This window comes from Chlorocebus sabaeus, chromosome 11, assembly GCF_047675955.1.
Source record: "Chlorocebus sabaeus isolate Y175 chromosome 11, mChlSab1.0.hap1, whole genome shotgun sequence".
Taxonomy (NCBI): domain Eukaryota; kingdom Metazoa; phylum Chordata; class Mammalia; order Primates; family Cercopithecidae; genus Chlorocebus; species Chlorocebus sabaeus.
The window spans coordinates 3,183,901-3,200,793 of NC_132914.1; the positions used below are offsets into that span (position 1 = coordinate 3,183,901).

The 16,893-nt window shown below is 45.7% G+C and overlaps 1 protein-coding gene across 2 annotated transcripts in view; it reads left to right on the forward strand.

The window, feature by feature from the left end:
• The first annotated feature begins 435 nt into the window (after nt 1-435).
• Nucleotides 436-16,893, forward strand: part of TULP3 (TUB like protein 3) — a 50,143-nt gene continuing 33,685 nt past the window's right edge. Inside the window, exons 1-2 of one of the 2 annotated variants that reach the window (XM_073020389.1) lie at nt 525-552; nt 9,691-9,764. Coding sequence is in view for 1 of the 2 variants with exons in the window: in XM_007967246.3 (XP_007965437.1) it covers nt 512-552 (41 nt within the window). In the remaining variant the exon portion in view is untranslated. Of the gene's footprint in view, nt 553-9,690; nt 9,765-16,893 lie in introns of both variants that reach the window. The other variant, XM_007967246.3, reaches the window with a different exon arrangement.

The following is a 16,893-nucleotide window of genomic DNA, read 5'->3' on the forward strand; positions in this document are numbered from 1 at the left end:
TGGTATCAGGGCAGGGGCCAGAATGGGAAGCAACAGAGGTCTATACATCCTCACAGGGCAGACCTAGGGCAGCGCTCTGGGTGGGCTCGGTAAAAATGGCGGGGGTGCGGGGAGCCGGTGCGTGCGTGGCGGTTGGTGGGGTATGGGCGGCTCCTCTGACCGGACTCGCCCGCTGGCCGCGCGGCGGACGAGGCCCAGGCAAAAACAAACTCTTGCCCTTCAGTCCCGGACGCGCGTGGCGCTCCAGAGAACCAAGCCCTGACTCGCGCCACCCCACCCCCGCGCAGGCGCGTTTAACTCCCGCTCGCCTCCCGCCCCTTAGCAACCCTCCCGCAGCGTTGCCCCGGCAGTAGCCAATGAGACGGGAGCCACGAGCACACGGACCAATCGGCGGCGGCGACGGTGTGGAACGCGGTTGCCAGGAGGCGGGACGCGGCGGCGTGCCAGCCGAGCCACTCTGGCGACCGCAGAGAAGAGTGTGTACGTGGTGGGGGCTTCCTCGGCGGCGGGCATGGAGGCTTCGCGCTGCCGGCTCGGTCCCAGCGGCGACAGGTCAGACAGGGCCGTGGCAGGTCTCCTCCTGAGCGAGGCGGAGGGGCGAAGCGAGAAGGCGGAGATCCTCTCCGGGAGCCCTGCGGGGAGAGGGCGGGACACGGGACTCGGAGACCCAGGCAGGGACTGGGTTCGGCGGCGGGAGGCGACCCCTCGCCCTGCTCCCGTGTGGGGACCCCTGTCTCAAGCGGAGCGGCGGCCCTACAGCCCGCCCCGTGGGCAGAGACCTTTGGTTCAGGTCCCTGCTCAGGAACTTTTGGAGTTTTCGTGTCGGGCTCCGTGGGCCCCTCTGGGCCTTGGGTCTCCCTGGGGGGAGACGGGGTGGCCCCGCTGTGCTCGCACTGCCCGGCCGTGTCTCCGCCGAGACGGGACCCAGCCCCTCCCGGGAGGCGGTGCGGGTGATGTTTAGTGACTTGTTCTGACGCCGCCGCTTCGGACGGGTAACGCCGAATTCTGGAGCAGAGTCCCAGGAGCGGAAACGCGAAACTTCTTTTTCCTCTCTGCTTTCCAGTATTCGTCCCTGATTCGGGACGGTCTGACTGATTTGCCAGTGGGCCACACCCCTTGTTTGTGCGCCTCTTTCTCTGCCAGGGGCAGAGTTTGGGAAAGAAAAAGGATCCAAAATCTCAGCGTTGTCACTTTCTTGTTCGCTAGGTTAATGAGAAGTTAATGGGGAGCCGTTTGAAATCCTTGGTTAGAAACGTTGGCGTCATCTGAGGATTTAAGTCCTACCCACCAACTGTATACTCCGCTTTTTATTGCATTATCAAGACAAAGATTTGGGGCCGGGCGCGGTGGAACACGCCTGTTGTTCCCAGCACTTTGGGAGGCCAAGGCAGGAGGATCGCTTGGTCTCAGGAGTTCGAGACCAGCTTGGACAACATAGTGCGACCACATCTCTAAAAAAAAAAAAAAAAAAAAAAAAAAAAAAAAAAACACTGTGGCCGGACACGGTGGCGTGCGCCTGTAGTTCCAGCGACTCTAGAGACTGAGGAGGGAGGATTCCTTCAGCCCAGGAGTTCCAAACTCCTGTGATGGGCCACTGAGCTTGCTAGCCTGGGCAACAGAGAGATCCTGTCTCCTTAAAAAAAAAAAAAAAAAAAAAATGATTTGGCCGGGCGCGGTGGCTCACCCCTGTAATCCCAGCACTTTGGGAGGCCAAGATGGCCAGATCATGAGGTCAGGAGATCGAGACCGTCCTGGCTAACACGGTGAAACCCCGGCTCTACTAAAAATGCATGAAAAATTATCCGGGCATGGTGGCGGGCCCCTGTAGTCCCAGCTACTCGGGAGGCTGAGGCAGGAGAATGGTGTGAACCTGGGAGGCGGAGCTTACAGTGAGCCGAGATCGTGCCACTGCACTCGCGCTTGGGCAATGGAGCGAGACTCTGTCTCAGAAACAAACAAAATAATTTGACGTGTAAAGATTTAGTTTGATATTTACACTAGTAGATATTTAAACAATTTAAAACCATTTTTAAAAATTGTCCCAAAATTGTTGGGGATAAAGAACCCCTATTTTCCTTTTTCATCAAGTTCTATTGAGGTGATAGCTGCACTCTGAAATTTGTTCACTGTGCTTTTTTTTTCCAAGTCGAGGAATAAAACTACATTTGCAGGTGTAAGTGCTAGGGGAGGTAAAGTTAGTATTCAGCATCTCTGGTTGAACTCAGAAAATATTTGTTCAGTTGTGGGTGCTCAGTTTTAATTCTATGAATTTAAAGTAGTAAATTTCATGGGTACCAGATGTTTGATATAACTCAGATTTTTGGGGGAAAAAAAGGAGGGGAGGGTGGGGGATTAGCTTTGAAATTGGAACCAGGAGATTTTTCCCTCCTTTTTTTTTTTTTTTTTTTTTTTGAGACGGAATCTTGCTCTGTCGCCAGGCTGTAGTGCAGTGGTGCAGTCTCCACTCACTGCAACCTCTGCTTCCCGGGTTTAAGCGATTCTCCTGCCTCAGCCTCCCGAGTGGCTGGGACTACAGGTACACGCCACCACACCCAGCTAATTTTTCTATTTTTGGTAGAGACGGGGCTTCACCATGTTGGCCAGGATGGTCTCGATTTCCTGACCTGGTGATCTGCCCACTTGGGCCTCCCAAAGTGCTGGGATTACAGGCGTGAGCCACTGTGCCCAGCCTCCCTCCTTTTTCTTCGGAAAGAAACTAGCTCTTTAAATTTTATTTTATTTTATTTTCATTTAATTTTATTTTTATGTGTTTATTTTTTTGAGACAGGGTCTCACTCTGTCGCCCAGGCTGGGATGTGGTGGGCGATCTCAACTTACTTCAACTTACGCTTCCCTGGATTAAGTGATCCTCCCACCTCAGCATCTCTAGTAGCTGGGACCACAGGTGCGTGGCACCGCCTGGCTAATTTCATGTATTTTTTGTAGAGATGAGGTTTTGCCATGTTGCCCAGGCTGGTGTCGAAGTGAGCTCAGGTGATCTGCCTGCCTCGGCCTCCAAAACTGCTGGGATTACAGGCCTGAGCCACTGCACTTGGCCCTAAATTGTAAAATTGACATCAAAGGGGAGTGTGTGAGTCACCAAGTGTTTCTCCTGCCCTCTGTAATGTTAGTGCAACTTCTATCACTGCTTAACTCATTTGTTACTAAGAGGGAGTCTCTTGCTTTTTTCTCTTTTTTGGCTTCAGGTTGTGTGTAATAATGTGTTTTGTTTTTTTTTTTCAAATGGAGTTTCGCTCTTGTCGCCCAGGCTGAAGTGCAGTGGCGCGATCTTGGCTCACTTGCCTCCTGTGTTCAAGTGATTCTCCTGCCTCAGCCTCCTGAGTAGCTGGGATTACAGGCATGCGACACCATGCCCGGCTAATTTTTGTATTTTTAGTAGAGACAAGGTTTCTCCATGTTGGTCAGGCTGGTCTTGAACTCCTGACCTCAGGTGATTCGCCCGCCTCCGCCTCTCAAAGTGCTGGGATTACAGGCATGAGCCCCCCCGCCTGTCTGTTTAATGTTTTTGATGAGATACATTGATAGAATTTTCTGTATTGCTGCCTTTCAATGTAAGGATAACAACCAACTTTTAGGTTTTCTGTGGTTTTTTTTCTTGGAATTATGTAACTGTTTTATCATGAGGCAGGTTTATTTTCAACAAAATAGAAAAATTATTAACTACAAATTTTTTTTAAATTTTTTTTTTTTTTTTTTTTTTTTTGTAGAGACAAGGTCTCACTATGTTGCCCAGGCTGGTTTTGAACTCCTGGTCTCAAGTGATCCTCCTGCCTCACCCTCCCAAAGTGCTGGGATTATAAGTGTGAGCCACCAGGCTTGGCCTATTTTTCTTATATCAGAAATATTTAGTGAAAATTGGCAGTGAAATTTGAAACAACACTCAGGACCTTTGTTGAGTCTAGACATTTTATAATATAGATTCCCTGGAGATGACAGGGATTGGCTGGTGCTGGAACTTAAGCCCTATCTGGCCTTTTGTAAGTGATAGACAATTGAAGGCTTGCTTCCCACTGTGGTGTGACCTTGTGAGCTGGAGTCATCTAAGAAGTTCCGGTCGGTGGTTTGTCCATATGCCATGATTTCTCTTAGAAATATAAACAGTAGGCTGGGTGGGGTGGCTCACGATTGTAATCTCAGCACTTTGGGAGGCTGAGATGGGGGATCACTTGAGGTCAGGAGTTCAAAACCAGCCTGGCCAACATGGAGAAACCTCACCTCTACTAAAAATACAAAACTTAGCTGGGCATGGTGGTAGGCACCTGTAATCTCAGCTACTCACGAGCTGAGGCAAGAAAATTGCTTGAACCCGGGAGATGGAGGTTGCAGTGAGCCAAGATCGCGCCACTGCACTCCAGCCTGGGTGACAGAGCAAGAGTCTGTCTCAAAAACAGCAACAACAAAAATACACACACACACACACACACACACACACACACACACACACACACAAGATCTGTCAAGATAAAAAAGCTCAGTAATAGGCCAGGTGCGGTGGCTCATGCCTGTAATCCCAGTGCTTTGGGAGGCAAGGGGAGTGGGGGCAGATCACGAGGTCAGGAGTTCGAGACCAGCCCAACCAACATGGCAAAACCCTGTCTCTACTAAAAATACAAAAATTAGCCGGTTATGGTGGCGTGCGCATGTAGTCCCAGCTACTCTGGAGGCTGAGGCAGAAGAATTGCTTGAACCTGGAAGGCGAAGGTCGCAGTGAGCTGAGATCGCACCACTGCACTCCAGCCTGGATGACAGAGTGTGATTCTGTCTCAAAAAAAAAAAGCTCAATAATAATGGCTAACATATTTGTGTTCTTTGCAGACTTCATTGTGCTTTCACATATTTGATCTCTTTTGAGCTTTATAACTCTGAAGGAAGCAAAGTGCAGGTGTCATCTGCATTTTGTAGATGCGGAAATTAAGGTTTAGAAATGTTATGTTATACCTAAGATTATGTGATGAGTAAAATGATGTCATCAGAAGTAAAATGTAGGCTTTGGCTTCCCGTCTCCTCCTCTTTTCTCACACATTATCTTAAGGTTGATTCCAGATACTCTGGATGCCCTTTGTGCATATAATTGATAATAATATACTGATTATGGCTGGGTGCAGTGGCTCACACGAGTAATCCCAGCACTTTGGGAGGCTAAGGTGGGTGGATCACCTGAGGTCAGGAGTTTGAGACCAGCCTGGCCAACATGACAAAACCCCATCTCTACTAAAAATAGAAAAATTAGCTGGGCGTGGTGGTGTGCAGCTATAATCCCAGCTACTTGGGAGGTTGAGGTAGGAGAATTGCTTGAACCTGGGAGGCGGAGGTTGCGGTGAGCCGAGATCATGCCACTTCACTCCAGCCTGGGTGACAAGAGTGAAACTCCGTTTGAAAAATAAAATAAAATGAAATAAAAATAAGAAATAGTGAAAATAAAAAACATTCCCGAAGAGAGAAAATGTAACCCCTGAGAAGGGAGAATTGGGCAAGAGTTAGAATGAACTTAAGTTCTGAGTAATGTCTGTTTGAATCTACAAGTAATAAATGCATTCTTTTAACCTTTGGATTAAATCATACATCTTAAATAGCCTTTCTGTTTAGTTCACTCGAAAGAATGCTTTTTGCTTTTGCTATGTGGTACATGCAAAATCAGGAGGGGTTTACTCGAAAATAGTTTTCCCTGCTGCATTCTTCGGGGCTCTGTGAATGCTCAAATCAGTGGCCAGCCTTTCCTTCTCATTGCCTTCCTCTCCCCAAGCAATTCTCCCTGCTCCGATTGTGTCTCTGCTAAATGGGCCTCCTAGGAAATGGATGTTCATTCCCTGGCTTCAGTTAAGTGAGCTCCAGATTGTGGCCATCTTTCAAGTAGAAGACAGCTGAGCCTAGAATACTACCATTTCTCCCTAGACAAGGAAGGATAGGTGTCAAAGGAATTCTTTTCTGACAGTTCTCATATGACCTTTATGTGTCTTTTCTCAGAAGCAATATTTTGTTCCAGCCAGATGTGTTCTTGGTGTGTCAGTATGTGTAAAAATATGGCCTTCCAATGCTGACATTTAGGATTTGGACAAGGTGAACCTATTTGTCAACTGAGTCAGGAAACATACTTTGTTAATAGCTCTTTCCACAATGATCTGAAATTGTTATCAGTTTGAACATGATGAAATCTGATGAGTCTTTCACTCTGTACAGTTATTTGCCACTTAGTGGTGGGGATGCATTCTGAGAAACGTGTGCTGTGTGAACATCACTGAGCGCACACAAACCTTGATGGGATATCCTCCTACCTACCGAGGCCCTGTGGTACAGTCTGTTGCTCCTAGGCTGCAAAACTACACAGCCTGTTACTGTACTGAACATTGTAGGCAACTGGAACACAATGGTAAGTGTTAGTGTATTGGGCCGGGCGCGGTGGCTCAAGCCTGTAATCCCAGCACTTTGGGAGGCCGAGACGGGCGGATCACGAGGTCAGGAGATCGAGTCCATCCTGGCTAACATGGTGAAACCCCGTCTCTACTAAAAAATACAAAAAAAAACTAGCCGGGTGAGATGGTGGGCGCCTGTAGTCCCAGCTACTCGGGAGGCTGAGGCAGGAGAATGGCGTGAACCCGGGAGGCGGAGCTTGCAGTGAGCTGAGATCCGGCCACTGCACTCCAGCCTGGGCGACAGAGCAAGACTCCGTCTCAAAAAAAAAAAAAAAAAAAAAAAAAAAAAAAAAAAAAAAAAAAAAGTGTTAGTGTATCTAAACATATCTAAACATAGCAGAGATACAATGACAATACTTTTTTTTCTTTTTTTTTTTTTGAGATGGAGTTTCACCCTTGTTGCTCAGGCTGGAATGCGGTGGCGCGACCTCGGCTCACTGCAATCTCTGTCTCCCAGGCTCAAGCGATTCTCCTGCCTCAGCCTCCCAAGTAGTTGGGATTACAGACGTGTACCAGCATGCTCAGCTAATTTTGTATTTTTAGTAGAAACAGGGTTTTACCATGTTGGTCAAACTGGTCTTGAACTCCTGACCTCAAGTGATCCACCCGCCTTGGCCTCCCAAAGTGCTGGGATTACAGGCGTGAGCCACTGTGCCTGGCTGAAAATGTAGTGTTATCATCTTATGGGATCACCATTGTATATGCAGTATGGTTGACCTAAATGTCATTATTCAGGGCACTCCTCCCCAGGACTGCTTTAAAATCCATTCACTGGCTTGAAAGTTCTACCTAAAAATAGCAAGTCAACTGGCATTTTTAATGAACATATTGAAATACCAGAGAAATTCCTGCCTCTGCTGACCATTTTAATACATGTGTTCAATCGTGCGGTTTAACACATTCAGGTAGACTGGGAGTGAGACTTGTGATTGAATTCTGGCTCTTTCATTGATCAACTGTTTGACCTTTAGAATATGAGCTATAGTTGTAAGTTCAAAATTGCTTTCCCGCGATGTGTAGAAAATAAGGCTATAGGCCGGGCGCGGTGGCTCAAGCCTGTAATCCCAGCACTTTGGGAGGCCGAGACGGGCGGATCACGAGGTCAGGAGATCGAGACCATCCTGGCTAACACAGTGAAACCCCGTCTCTACTAAAAACACAAAAAACTAGCCGGGCGAGGTGGCGGGCGCCTGTAGTCCCCGCTACTCGGGAGGCTGAGGCAGGAGAATGGCGTAAACCCGGGAGGCGGAGCTTGCAGTGAGCTGAGATCCGGCCACTGCACCCCAGCCCGGGTGACAGAGCAAGACTCCGTCTCAAAAAAAAAAAAAAAAAAAAAAAAGAAAATAAGGCTATAACAAGAACGCAAGAAATATTTTTCAGATATGCTCCTGGAAAAATAAAATTATTGCTATTTAGCTTTGCAGGAAGAAATTTCAATAAATCTATAAGGTAGGTACTATAATCTCATTTTACAGAGAGACATGAAACTCATATGAAAGGAGTTTACCTCCTTTCTCGCCAAATTCATTTAGAGCATCTATGAGTTTTGTGTCTCTCTGTAAAATGAGATTATAGTGCCTACTTTGTCAAGGTTATTGTGAAAATTAGATAATATATATTTAATATAATTCCTGGAGGGCAGTATTAAGTATTCACTAAGTGGAACTGTACTTAAGTGCAACTAGCAGAGTCACAACACATTTTAACAATGTTTCCATAACAATACAGTTTTGAACTTTTAAATATTTTTTTTTGGAGTCTTGCTCTGTTGCCCAGGCTGGAGTGCAGTGGCAGGATTTCGGCTCACGGCAACCTCCACCTCCCAGGTTCAAGCAATTCTCCCTGCCTCAGCCTCCTGAGTAGCCGGGATTACAGGTGCCCACCACCATGCCTGGCTAATTTTTGTACTTTTAGTAAGGACGGGGTTTTGCCATGTTGGCCAGGCTGGTCTCGAACTTCTGACCTCAGGTGATGCACCTGCCTCGGCCTCCTAAAGTACTGGGATTATAGGTGTGAGCCACCACACCCAGCCTAAAGATTTTTTAAATACAGGGGACATTCTTAGAAATGTGTGGGTTTCCAGCATTCGAAAGATTATGCAGAAGCTTTTGAAAGGTGATAAAGTGTTAGGATGAAATCATTAGTCTTCTCACTGAAGTGAAGATTAAGGTAATACATTCATTTGTAGTATTAAGAAGTATCGTAAAACAAAAATCTTCCTAGGCATGGTGATTCAAGCCTATAATCCTAGCACTTACAGAGACTGAGGCAGGAGGAAGGAGATCACTTGAGGCCAGTAGCTCAAGACCAGCCTGGGCAACATAGTGAGACCCCCTGTCTCACTATGGTCTGTTGGTCTGTCATGTTCGTTTGTTCTCTCTTTCAAGAGATAGGGTCTCCTATATTGCCCAGGCCAGTCTTGAACTTGGGCCTCAAGTGATTCTCACACCTTGGCCTCCCAAAATGCTGGACAGGCATGAGACACTCTGCCTGGCCCGAGACCCTATCTCTTAAAAGAAAAAAAAAAAAAAAAATCTAGGCTGGGCGCCATGGCTCATGCCTGTAATCCCAGCACTTTGGGAGGCGGGCAGATCACCTGAGGTTAGGAGTTCGAGATCAGCCTGGGCAGCATGGTGAAACCCCGTCTCTACAAAAGATACAAAATTAGCTGGGTGTGGTGGCGCATGCCTGTGATCCCAGTTACTTGGGAGGCTGAGGCACGAGAATTGCTTGAATATGGGAGGCGGAGGTTGTAGTGAGCCAAGATCGTGCCATTGCTCTCCATCCTGGGCAACAAGAGCAGAAACTCGATCTCAAAAAAAAAAAAAAAAAAAAAAAAGATATAATAGCAGTTGCAGTTTGAGTGCTTACTATGAGCCAAGTTTCATTTAATCTTCACAATAACCTTCTGAGTTAAGTGTCATTGTTCTCACTTTGTAAATTAGGAAATTTGAGGCTTTACTAGGTTAAGTTGTACTGGGAACTATGCTGTAACCACACAGCAGACGTCTCTAATGGGGACTTACGATTAGTTTGAACTAATATAGGCCAAGCCAGGGGTCAGCAGACCTTTTCTTTTTAATTTTTTTTTTTCAGATAGGGGTCTTGCTTTGTTGCCCAAGCTGGTCTTGAACTCCTGGACTTAAGCCATCTTCCCGCCTCAGCCTCCCTAGCAGCGGGGACTGTAGGCATGCACCACCATCCCTGACCAGTAGTCCTTTTCTGCGAAGGTCTTAACCCAATGTTTTTGGTTTTGTAGGCCACACAGTCTCTGTCCCAGTTACTCATTACTCAGTTTTCCTGTTGTAGCACAAAACCAGCCATAGATAATAGGTAAGTGAATGAATGTGTCTGTTTCAATAAGACTTTATAGACACTGGAATTTGAAGATTTTTTTCTTTTTATTCATTACTTCCTGCACAGTGAGAATTTCTTTTTGGGCAGGGGGGACAGGTTCTCACTGTGTTGCCCAGGCTGAGTGCAGTGGTGCAATCGTAGCCCACAACAGCCTTGAACTCCTGAGTTTAAGCAATCCTTCTGCCTCAGCCTCCTGAGTAGCTGGGATTACAGGTGTGCACCACCACGCCTGGCTAATTTTTAAATTTTTTGTAGAGACGGGATTCTCACTATGTTGCCCAGGCTGGTCTCAAACTCCTAGCCTCAAGCAGGCTGCCCACTTAGGCCTCCCAAAGTGCTGAGATGACAGGCATGAGTCACTGCATCTGGTTGGAATTTGAATTTAATATAATGTTCACATGTCTCAAAGTATTATTCTTCAGATATTTTTAACCCTTTAAAAATGCAAAAATCATAGGCTTGGCACAGTGGCTCTCGCCTGTAATCCCAGCACTTTGAGAGGCTGATGCGGGTGGGTCATCTGAGGTTAGGAGTTCGAGACCAGCCTGACCAACATGGAGAAACCATGTGTCTACTAAAAATACAAAATTAGCTGGGCATGGTGTCACATGCTTGTAATCCCAGCTACTCCGGAGGCTGAGGCAGGAGAATCGCTTGAACCTGGGAGGAAGAGGTTGTAGTGAGCCGAGATCGCGTCACTGTACTCCAGCCTAGTGACAGAGCGAGACTCTGTCTCAAAAACAAAAGCAAAAAAACTTGGATTCTAAAGATACATTGTTCTGTAGATGGTCTCTGGACTGTACTTTCCTCCTTTCTCCCCAATTTCATTTAGAGCATAAAAGCACTTTCTTAGGCTGTTAGAAGCACTTGGATTGGAAATGTTGCCTATAGTAACCGTATAAACATCAGTATGTCAATAACAGATTATTAGTGCAAAATTTAAATGTCCATAAACTGAAAGGGAATAACGATTGGTGACTGGGTCTATGAAATTACAGAAGTAAAGCCTAAGGGAGATGGCAAGCTTTCCTGTTCTGCTACCCTTGTCAGCTGATGGCCCGGGATAATTAATAAGTACTCTTTTTAAACTCAAAAACATCCGTTTTGAATAATACTTTTTTTTTTTTAACACCCTACCTTTGAGGTAACTATTGTTAATAGTTTGTGTATATCCTTCTGGAATTCTTCTATTCCTGTAGACTTTGCAGATACTTCTTTTTTCTACTTACAGTTATTTTATTTATTTATTTATTTATTTATTTTTTAGAGTGTCTTGCTCTCTCACCCTGGGCTAGAATGTGGTGGCATGATGACAGCTCAACCTCCTGGGCTCAAGCAATCCTCCCACCTCAGCCTCCCAAGTAGCTGGGACTCAGGCATGCGCAACCAAGCCGAGATAATTTTTTTTTTGTAGAGACGGTTTCACCATGTTGCCCAGGCTGGTCTTGAGCTCCTGGGCTCAAGCGATCCTCCTATCTCCTAAAGTGCTGGGATTACAGGCGTGAGCCACTGTGCCTGGCCGTGTTGTGGTTTCAATACACACTTACCTTGACCTTCCTGGCTCAAGCAATCCTCCTGCTTCATTCTCCCTGAGGAGCTGGGACCGCCGGAGCACTCCACTACACCTGGCTAATTAGATTTTTTTTTTTTTTTTGGAGACAGGGCCTCCTTATATTGCCTAGGCTTTTTGCCCAATTTTTATTTTGTTTTATTTTATTTTTTGAGACAGAGTCTCACGCTGTTGCTCAGGCTGGAGTGCAGTGGCGTGATCTCAGCTCACTGCAACCTCCGCCTCGCAGATTCAAGTGATTCTCCTGCCTCAGCCTCTTGAGTAGCTGGGAATACAGGCACGGACAACCACGCCTGGCTTATTTTTTGTACCATGCCCAGCTTATTTTTTATATTTTTAGTAGAGACGGGATTTCACCGTGTTGGCCCAGCTGGTCTCCAACTCCTGGCCTCAAGTTATCTGCCCGTCTCAGCCTCCCAAAGTGCTGGGATTACAGGCATGAGCTACCTTGCCTAGCTCCAATTTTTAGTTAGGTTGTTTGTCTTAATAAATCTGTAAGAGTTCTTTAGATTCTAAATATAAATTTTTTCTTAGATATATGTTTCACAAATATTTTCCCTAGTTTGTGGCTTGTCTTCTGATTTTCCTAACAGTATCTTTGCCGAACAAAAGTTTTTCATTTTGATGAAGTCCAACTTGCTGATTTTTAAGTAGTAAATTTAAGTAAAAGTCATAATCATACCTACAGTTTTTCTTCTAAAGGATGTTAGTCAATCTTCAAATAAGCATGCATAACTAGATTTAAGAATAAAAAATTATTTTTTGTAGTTGTTTTCTTGAGGTAAACCTTTTATTTCCTTTATCTTTCCTGTGTAATACCTTTGGAGTAATTCCCAGTATCACACATACTACATTTATTTCTAATAGGTTGAGTTGAACCAAATTTTTGTAAATTATTTTAACTTCATGCAGCAGCTAATTACTAAATATTTACAATTATGAATTTCTCTAAAATAAATTGCCAAGTTGGCCTTTTTATCACTGCACACTGGCATTTATTGCATTAATGAAAGAAGATAACTATATCTAATTTCTAAGTCTAAAAAATAGGCCAGGCACAGTGTCTCATGCCTGTAATCCCAGCACTTTGGGAGGCCGAGGCAGGCGGATCACAAGGTCAGGATATTGAGACCACGGTGAAACCCCGTCTCTACTAAAAATACAAAAAAAATTAGCTGGGCGTGGTGGCGGCGCCTGTGGTCCCAGCTACTCGGGAGGCTGAGGCAGGAGAATGGCGTGAACCCGGGAGGCGGAGCTTGCAGTGAGCCGAGATCGCGCCACTGCACTCCAGCCTGGGCGACAGAGCGAGACTCTGTCTCTAAATAAATAAATAAATAAATAAATAAATAAATAATAGTAATAATTTGTGATGTTCCGAAGCAATACGGTGGTCAGTAAAGGAAGCCTTCACTCAAGTTACTATCAGGAAAAGCAATGGGCTGCTCACAGCCTTTACTTTTGCAAGTCTTATCCTGCTGCTTTCCTGGCAAGGATCGTGTTTACTCTCTCCAGTACCACAGAAGGAGCCTGTTTAGCCTCCTGCATCAGTGGCCAAATTGCAGTTGAGTGCTGATTACAGCATCCTTATCTGGCACAGTGTAGGAAGCTGCAAGAAACACTCTGATTGTTTAGTGGCAATGGATTTTGTGTTACTGGCAGCTCAAAAAATTTACTCTTAACAGGCTGAGAGAAGTTGACAGGAACGTTGAGAGTGCCAAATAATCATAGATTCTTGAGGGTCATTAGTAACATTATTCAGTGCTTCAAAGCACTTGGCAGCGTGGTCTGTTGGGTATAGCACTAGACTAGCAATGGAGAATGTTTTAAAGTATGCTCGAAGTTTCTCTGTTACTTATCTTTAGCAAATTTCTTCATTGTTCATGCCATCTTCATTCCCTAGAAATACTGTGTGAGCGTAATTTAGGTGGTAGATTAAAGGGCAATGGGAATTTTTTTTTTTTTTTTTTGAGACGGAGTCTTGCGCTGTTGCCCAGGCTGGAGTGTAATGGCATGATCCCAGCTCACTGCAACCTCCGCCTCCTGGGTTCAAGTGATTGTCCTGCCTCAGCCTCCCAAGTAGCTGGGATTACAGGCGTGGGCCACCATGCCTGGCTAATTTTTGTATTTTTAGTAGAGATGGGGTTTCACCGTGTTGGTTGGGCTGGTTTCGAACTCCTGACCTCAAGTGATCTGCCCACGTCCGCCTCCCAAAGTTCTGGAATTACAGGCATGAGCCACTGCGCCTGGTAGCAGCGGGCTTTTTAAAGGTAGTCAGTCCACAACGATGAAAAAAAGTTACCGAAATGTCTATTTTATTTTTTTCTCTTTTTATTTTGAAAAAATTTGGCCAGGCACAGTGGCCCATGCCTGTAATCCCAGCACTTTGGGAGGCCGAGGCAGGTGGATCACCTGAGGTCGGGAGTTCAAGTCCAGCCTGACCAACAGGGAGAAACCCTGTCTCTCCTGAAAATACAAAATTAGCCAGGCGTGGTGGTGCTTGCCTGTAGTCCCAGCTACGCGGGAGACTGAGGCAGGAGAATCGCTTGAACCCAGGAGGCGGAGGTTGCGGTGAGCCAAGATGATGCCACTGCACTGCAGCCTGGGCAACGAGAGCGAGACTCTATCTCAAAAAAAAAAGAAAAAGAAAAGAAAAAATTGAAATTTGCTGAAAAGTCGCAAGAAAGCACAGTCCATAAACCTATGCCCTTCACGTAGATTCATCACTAATATTTTTTATACCCGACTTTAAAAAATCTTTTTAGACTTACATAAAATTTATAAAAATATTAGAGAATCCCTCTATACCTTTCACCAAGTTTCCCCTAATGTTAACATCATCATCTTCTTTTTTTTTTTTTTTTTTGAGACGGACCCTAGTTCTGTTGCCCAGGCTGGAGTGCAGTGGCGTGATCTCGGCTCACTGCAACCTCTGCCTCCCGGGTTCAAGTGATTCTCCAGCCTCAACCTCCTGAGTAGCTGGGATTACAGGTGCCTGCCACCACGCCTAGCTGATTTTTCTATCTTTAGTAGAGACGGGGTTTCACTGCGTTGGCCAGGCTGGTCTCGAACTTCTGACCTCGTGATCCGCCCGCCTTGGCCTCCCAAAGTGCTGGGATTACAAGCGTGAGCCACTGTGCCTGGCCTAATGTTAACATCTTACATAACCATGGCCACATTATCAAAATCAGGAAATTAATATATAATCAATACTGTTAACTAATTCACAGGCCTTATTTGAATTTTGTCAGTTTTCCTACTAATGTCTCTTTCCTAGTTTAGGTTTTTTTGGTGTCCATAAATAAAGGTGAGTGAGATGGGACATACTGCCAGCAAATTCTCTTTGTGTACACTGTGCAGTGTTGTAAGGCCTTGTAGTTCTCTTCAGCTAATTTTTATTTTATCTGTCTATCTTACCTATATTTATCTGAGATGGAGTCTCGCTCTGTTGCTCAGGCTGCTGTGCAGGGTCACAGTCACAGCTCACTGCACCCTTGAACTCTTGGGCTCAAGTGCTCCTCCTACCTCAGCCTCCTGAGTAGCTGGGACCACAGGCTCCTGGCACCATGCCCAGCAGGTATCTTCAGTTTAGCCTTTACTGGTTGGTAACTGGAAAATTGTCCAAGAGAATGGTGTTCTGTGGGCATTCTCATCTGCCACACTTGAGTGTTTCTGTGTTTCTTCAAGATGTGTGTTTAGGGTTTCTCCTGTTTGTACCAAGCAAATAGGAAATTTTCTTTGAGAAAAATGGGAGGAAAAAGAGTTACTCCACTTTTTTTTTTTTCCTGTAGGAATTCTTTCTGTTTGTGTTGATTTATTAACCAGGCTTGCTTGTGGTTAGGCTTGCTATTCAATAACTAAGTTAAAATGAAGGAAAGAGAATATTAACACAGGCCGGGCGTGGCAGCTCATGCCTGTATCCCAGCACTTTGGGAGGCCAAGATGGGCGGATCACCTGCGCCTGAAGTCAGGAGTTGGAGACCAACCTGGCCAACATGGCGAAACCCCTTCTCCACTAAAAATATGGCAGGCACCTGTAATCCCAGCTACTTGGGACGCTGACGCAGGAGAATCGCTTGAACCCGGGAGGTGGAGGTTGCAGTGAGCTGAGATCGTGCCACTGCACTCCAGCCTCGACAGACTGAGACTCTGTCTCAAAAAAAAAAAAAAAAAAATTAAGTCAGAAAAATGTAAATTTATTAAGATGATATTCCAGATTAGACTAGAAATTTTAGTTCAGATTGAATATAAGTCTATAAAATATCTTTTTTTTTTTTTTTGAGACAGAGTCTCGCTCTGTCACCAGGCTGGAGGGCAGTGGCATGATCTTGGCTCACTGCAACCTCTACCTCCCAGGTTCAAGCAATTCTCTTGCCTCAGCCTCCTGAGCAGCTGGGACTACAGGCATACGCCATCATGCCCAGCTAATTTTTGTATTTTTTTTTTTTTTTTTTTTTTGAGACGGAGTCTTGCTCTGTCGCCCGGGCTGGAGTGCAGTGGCCGGATCTCAGCTCACTGCAAGCTCCGCCTCCCGGGTTCACGCCATTCTCCTGCCTCAGCCTCCCGAGTAGCGGGGACTACAGGTGCCCGCCACCTCGCCCGGCTAGTTTTTTGTGTTTTTAGTAGAGACGGGGTTTCACTGTGTTAGCCAGGATGGTCTCGATCTCCTGACCTCGTGATCCGCCCGTCTCGGCCTCCCAAAGTGCTGGGATTACAGGCGTGAGCCACCGCGCCCGGCCTAATTTTTGTATTTTTAGTAGAGATGAGGTTTCACCATGTTGGCCAGGATGGTCTTGACCTCTTGACCTCGTGATCCACCCGCTGCAGCCTCCCAAAGTGTTGAGATTACAGACGTGAGCCACTGCACCAGGCGTTATAAAATATCTTTATAGGTCATAATTTAACTAAAGGTATAACTTTTTAAGTTACAATTTATTTAAACTTAGAACTCAGGGAAAATGTGACTTTTGATATATAGGAGACTTACAAATGTTACAGTTACTTAACATGTATTTATTGTCTCTTCTGTTCAGGTCAAAATGCTTTGATTGTACCCTATTTATTCAGATTGTCTGTTCAACTTGCCCAGGCTTGATGAAAGGAATCAAGTGGTGTCTAGATGTACTGTCAAAGACATACCTGTTTTTTTCACTATTTGAGGCCTTATGAGAAACGTTTGAAAACTTTAGTCGTATGCCAGAACTTAACATCTTTGAAGAGGGTTTAGCATGGGTGGGGAATGATTCGCTTTTCCCCCACGCCAGAAGTCATCACACCTTTGGTTTAGTGTTGAGAACAGAGTGCAGATTTGTAGCAGCAGCTGTTTGAAAATACTAGTTCATGGTGGAGAGTTCAGTGAGCCAAGGTCATGCCACTGCACTCTAGCCCGGGCGACAGAGCCAGACCCTGTCAAAAAAAAAAAAAAATTTTTTTTTTTTTTTGTTTGTTTGTTTGAGAGAGAGTCTTGCCCTGTTGCCCAGGCGGGAGTGCAGTGGCGCCATCTTGGTTCACTGCAACCTCTGCCTCCTGGGTTCACGC